Consider the following 6,000-nt stretch of genomic DNA (forward strand, 5'->3'; position numbering starts at 1 on the left):
GCACAACAGAACATGTGCTCGATGAACAAATTGAGATTTGAATTAAGAAAAGAAATCCACGTACTCCGGTGAGACACAAATTCGTAGGTGGTACAGTTTCAGACCGCTGTTACAAACATTACCAAAGCACAGATATTTGGGTCTAATCACTGTCTCTAAGACAACATTGACGCAACCAACGGTCGAAAACTGTTCTGGCCACGTTCTTACGACGGTTGAGGTATGGAAAAAGAAGACTGGTTGTACACCTCCGAAAGATAAATGGAATCTTCTACGTCCTCTCAGGACTAGGTGTCACGGGAATTTGGGAGTTTTTAGAATAAGGGTTACGTTTGGTCAACGTTTATACAGGTACAAATTCACCAAATTATATGAATCCCAATACTCTTACATGTTTCGCTCTTGGGGCTATGAAATGAGGCCTCCTTAGCTGCTCTACAAGGGTTAGGAGGCTTAAAAAGTAGGTTCTAAGAAGTTTCAGAGAATGTTTGGGGGGGATTTAAACGGGTTAAATGGGAGGAATCAGGATTTGTTACGTTCGCTTCAGAGATATTCCAGGGGGTACCAGTGGTGTTTAAATAGGTTACATGGATGTCGGCTTTTAGTCCAAGAAAAGTGTTGATTTTCTTATCTCATCGCCAACGTTTCGATCCAGATGTTGGGATCTTCTTCAGGGCTCGAAGTTAATCATTTTTTCTGTTCCCGTGTTCATTTCACGGTTGGTTGTCGTGAAATAAGTCAACTTCCCAGTCGAATCTCTACAAGTTACATGGATGTTTCGTGGGCTCCTTGGGGCATACAGATGGGGATTCAGAGGGATTTTAAACTTGTTTTAGGAGGTTTAAAGTCCTTTTTGGGACGCTTCAAGAGATTTAGGGGCATTTCGGATCTGCGGACAAATTACGGATAGTGAACAACGGTGCTTTGATTTAGTATTATTATTATTATTTTTCTTTATTATCGAGATTTTCAGCCCTCGGCTGGTTCATCTCGTATAGATTTAGTAATTATTTTGGTTCAATACGTAACAACTTGAGGCTACAAATGGAAAGTGCATTTAAAGTAATCGTCCGATCGGCGAAAACGTCTTAACTGCAATGCTTTTTAACTAAAAGTCCGCTAAGTGAAACAAATTTGCAGTTCTCGCACCGCTTAACGTCAAAATGATACGCCATATTATCTCAATGATAGGTCGGATGAAGTTTGCTAAATGAAATGCAATGTTTGGAAGCCGAAGTGATAAGTGAACCACTCAGTACTTTTTCTTTCCAAATTAAAAAAAAACTCACCAACTATTGCACACCTCATAAGAAAAGCATGGAGTGTGCAACAATTGGCGATTAACCCTACCATGCGTGTCTATGTTCCTTCTCTCTTGATTGCGCTCTCGTATCGACCGGGTAAGAAAATGAATTTTTGGGAAGCGTTTTCGCGCACGTCGCTCGCGATGCACTCAGTAATTCGCAATAAAATTCCAAACACTGCCTGGAGAAGTATGCTCCCGACCACTTCGCCTTCATTGAAACGCAAAATCCTTGCCGTTATCGAACGAATCGAACTGTAATTGACAAATTGAGAGAGATACATAAGTGAAATGGGCCCACATAGCCGAGGCGGTAAACGCATGGGTATTCAGCATGACCATGCTGAGGGTGACGGGTTCGATTCCCGCTCGGTCCAGGATCTTTTCGTAAAGGAAATTTCCTTGACTTCCTTGGGCATAGAGTATCTTCGTGCCTGCCACACGATATACGCATGCAAAATGGTCATTGGCAGAGGAAGCTCTCAGTTAATAACTGTGGAAGTGCTCATAGAACACTAAGCTGAGAAGCAGGCTTTGTCCCAATGAGGACGTTACGCCAAGAAGAGAGAGAGACATAAGTGAAATAACACCACTTGTATTAGTGGGGTTCAAACCCACAACGACTAACTAACGACTCCGTATCGTTAGTCCTGCGCTGTAACCAACTTAGCCGTAGAACTAGTAAAGATTTTGCGGAATAGAAAATCATACTGGATTCGAAGCGCCTCCTTTACAGGGTCCGTCTTTTACAACTTTATTTCTCTTTTCTTTAGATGCAAATCTCCCGCACTCTCGCAGCGGCCTACAAACAACAAGTGCAAGCGTATTATTTTAAGCTCACCCAACATATACTTCGTCAACGATAATTTGGTCTAAACATAAATTAGTTACACAGTTATTAACTGAGAGCTTTCTCTGCCAATGACTATTTTTCATGTGTATATCGTGTGGCAGGCACGAAGATACTCTACACAGACACACTCTGAAATGCCCTTATGACCATCTTGGAATTGGGTCGCAACAGGCTGAATAACGCACTAGGGTCAAAACACCTGACTGGCCAAAACTGATGCTTCTACCCTAACTATAACTGATAAGTTAGCCGAATTCCAAGAAGTTTTATTAGGGGGACTCTATCGACAATGCAATATCAGCATACACAAGCTAATATCTAATGCATGTGCATATTTGTGACTAATTTTATTCAAAAGATCACAAGATTTAATACTATGTTTGATGTTAACTTGGAAAATACGTGAACTTCATATTATTCATTATTAAAATTTCACAAGTTCCTTGAAAACTACGGTGGTGATTACGTCGACTATGCGAATATGGGCAGCATAGTGCTTCCCTTTTTTCAAAGCAGTATCAAAAACATCCAACAGTAGCAATCGTTTTTTCTTGAATCGTCTCTCTTGAAACATACGTTTAAATGCGAAGCTTAGACTGATTTTCTGAATTCTATTCTTAAAGAATACTGACAAAATTGCACCCGATGACAACTCAAGTTACAGGTCAAATTATCTAAGAACCAGGAACAGCCAAGTTCAACAATTCATGAAACTCTATGATCATAAAATATCACCATATTTCCTGGATTACCTAATAGAATCTCTAAACTTCAAAGAAAAGTTTAAATAATAACAACAAACTATCGCTCGTTACAGTTATCTCGTAGGTGACAAAATTAAAGACTTCCACTTATCGGGCATAGTTTTCAGCTGTCAAATAACTCAGTGCATCTAACGGTTAATCAGTTTTTCAAACTTTGGCTAAAATGATGTTTTTTTTTTCAAAAGATCATCTTTTTATGAGCTTCTATAAATTGTTTCTGCATTTTTAAAACAAAAATATGAAATATTTTTAATGCTGCAGGAAAGTCCAATTGTATTTCACGTCAAAACTCGATGTATGCGTTTGTTTAGAGTGGTTGAGTGGGTCACCAGATCAAAACGTAAACTACATACCGTCAACCCCCGTTGGTTTGACCTCATCTAATCTAAACACTTTTTAATTTGACCTTCTCTAATCTGCATATCGTTCAAACTAAAAATGGTTCAAACGTCATTCTGCTTATGGAACGGGGTGGAACGAAACGCAGAATCAAAACAAAACAGCAAAAAGGGTTATCATCAGTATGTTTTCGATGCCCACAGGGTTACTAGAAGTTCAAATTATAAAATCAACCCCGTTGGTTTGCATGAGGTGTCGTTCAAACCAACGGGGGTTGACGGTATAGAAATGTTGCTGTACTTGGTAAACTTCACAAAATCTTGAATGTCTGCTGTATTGCAAATATTATGATTAGAAACTATCTCGCAATATATCTGTTCGATATACGATCAATTTTATACGTACGACTATGCGCAAATCATGTTTGAGATTGCATTTCTATTTAACATCCTTGGGGCGCCGGTTAGTAAAACTAATCTGTTTGAGTAAAACAAACATGACCGAAAACATGATTCTGTATGCAATGTCACTGATTATTCTCGTTTATATTCCTGTCAAGTTAAATATTAATACCTGTTGAGATTGTCAGCTTGATTGACAGTCACCGATTAGCCTAATTCTGCACTCGAGCAAAATATGCTCGTTTCTACTCTCAAATTGAATTATTTCAAACCTGTTAGCTAATGCCTAAAACCAGATATCTTATACGGTTCCTTTTCTTCTCCTTATTCTCCTCATCATTATATAGGTCACCGCGCCGGCTTTGCTGCTTGCCGGACGCATTCAGCTGGTTAACCTCGAACCCGAAGAAGCCCAACGGTACATCACTCAGCAGAGCTTGGATCTGCGATATGCCAAGAAACTGGGTGAACATCCACTGGGGTACTTCCGAAACATTCAGGACCCAGAGGCCAAATTCTACCACAATGGCCGCCTGATTGACAACCCAGAAGACTACGTCGAGGAAGCGTACGAAGCGTCTCAGTTCCATGGACAGGACGGACTCGGAAGAGCCATGTTCGGCTACACCGATCACAACCAGGCCCGCTTGGAAGCTCGTAACGCAAATGGAGAAGTACGTGGCTCATACCAGTACATGGATCCGTTCGGTCAGGAAGTGGTCGTCCAGTACTGGTCCGACAGCTTGGGATTCCATCAGTTCGATAACCGTCCTGAGGTGGTTCTGGAACCGGTAACTGATACACCAGAAGTACGTGAAGCTCGCATCGCTCATTTGAAAGCTTGGGAGGAAGCTGCTCAGCTCTCTCGTTCCGGAAAACCCATCAGCAGTTTAAACAATAAGCCAGTTCAGAACTCCGTTGATGAAGAGGAAGATGAAATTGTTGGAGCTCTATCCAACCAGCACCAGGCTCTCGCCCGGTATCCTAGCCTGCCATACACCGATCATATTTCACCGAACAACGCCCCAGCTGCGTCCAACGATGCTGTGGTCGTCGAAGCCCAGCGTAACCTCAAAAAGCGCCAAAATGAAGAATCCGTCCAAGGAGCTAACGATGAAGAAGAGGAACCCAAGTACGATCCCAAGGGCTTCTTCTACAGTTTCGAATACCCAGTGTACAACATTGTTCAGTCGGAAGCAGCACGAGCTCGCTCACAGAAGGTCAAGCGATCGAATCAACCTGAATCCGAAAGCATCGTTGAAGAACCTAAACCAGAAGTCAAAGGCAGCCCCGTCGCCGAAGACAACAGAGTATCCCTAAAGGCCATCCAAAACGGCGAGCAGTTGGTTGCGGCGGTTCACGATGTGCAGGTGTCCCCCAAGCAGAAGCTCACCGCCGAACAGTAGTAAATCGATCACAGACTTCCTCACCCCACTTACAATTTGCCATATTTTTTGCGTTAGTCAAAAAACCAGAGCAAATCGATCTCCTTCCTGCGGAAATTCCAACGAATACCTATCTACAAACAGCGAACACTGCGGCAGTCGAAGATGACTGTGACCACGAAATGTGGCACGGTGTGTAAAAATGGACAAAAAGAAATGCATAAGACTTGAATAAATTGCTTAGCGAATGGGCGGGCAAGAATACTCAGCAGAACCAGACAATAAAGTAACTTTAAAAAATCGATCATTTCGAGTGGTCTTTTACTGTCTGCATCGTCATCAATCATTAGGTTTGCGTTTTTTCTTAGTTTCTTCTGTTTGAGCAGCACTTGTGTGGATTCATTTAGGGAGCATGGCAACTGCATTCCGAACAGGTGATATATTGACCAACCACTTGAATTCTGGTCAGAATATCTCTTAAGATGATCACAAAATGTCTATATTGTTCGCTTCCAAGAAGTATACGTTTGAAACTAATTTGCAATGCAAATCAGGTTTTAATGATCCTCATAAACTAAGAGTGTATGATTTGGATGCATTTCTTATTACCATCACGTTCGTGTATTCATGGTTATTAAGGCGTTATTACCAACATTATTGGCTCAATAAGGCGATTTTGTCAGACAACATCTTCATATAGGGTATGTGTGCCATCAGTAATCTCACGCTCCCATATTTATCTTATTCGAAAACAAGCGATTACGGCACCGATTGGTTCCGTTCTTTTTGTTTCCATGGATGCTTACTTCTAACAAAAAATGCAAAAATGAGAAACAAAACAAACAACGCTCCAATCCTTTGTTTTTCGTAGGATGAAAATGGGAACCTTATGCTTAGGAAAGGAACCAATACCCTATTTAGTGGTAGAATGGAGACTTGCAGTCTGAGAAAACAT

The 6,000-nt window shown here is 41.3% G+C and overlaps 1 protein-coding gene across 1 annotated transcript in view; it reads left to right on the forward strand.

The window, feature by feature from the left end:
• The window catches only part of LOC109399262 (uncharacterized), a 29,519-nt gene extending 24,170 nt beyond the window's left edge, over window positions 1-5,349 (forward strand). The window contains exon 2 of the mRNA XM_019671701.3: window positions 4,008-5,349. Coding sequence (XP_019527246.3) covers window positions 4,008-5,066 — 1,059 coding nt within the window. The 3' untranslated portion in view covers window positions 5,067-5,349. The remainder of the gene's footprint in view (window positions 1-4,007) is intronic.
• Window positions 5,350-6,000: the final 651 nt, after the last annotated feature.

This window comes from Aedes albopictus, chromosome 2, assembly GCF_035046485.1.
Source record: "Aedes albopictus strain Foshan chromosome 2, AalbF5, whole genome shotgun sequence".
In the NCBI taxonomy this organism is placed as follows: domain Eukaryota; kingdom Metazoa; phylum Arthropoda; class Insecta; order Diptera; family Culicidae; genus Aedes; species Aedes albopictus.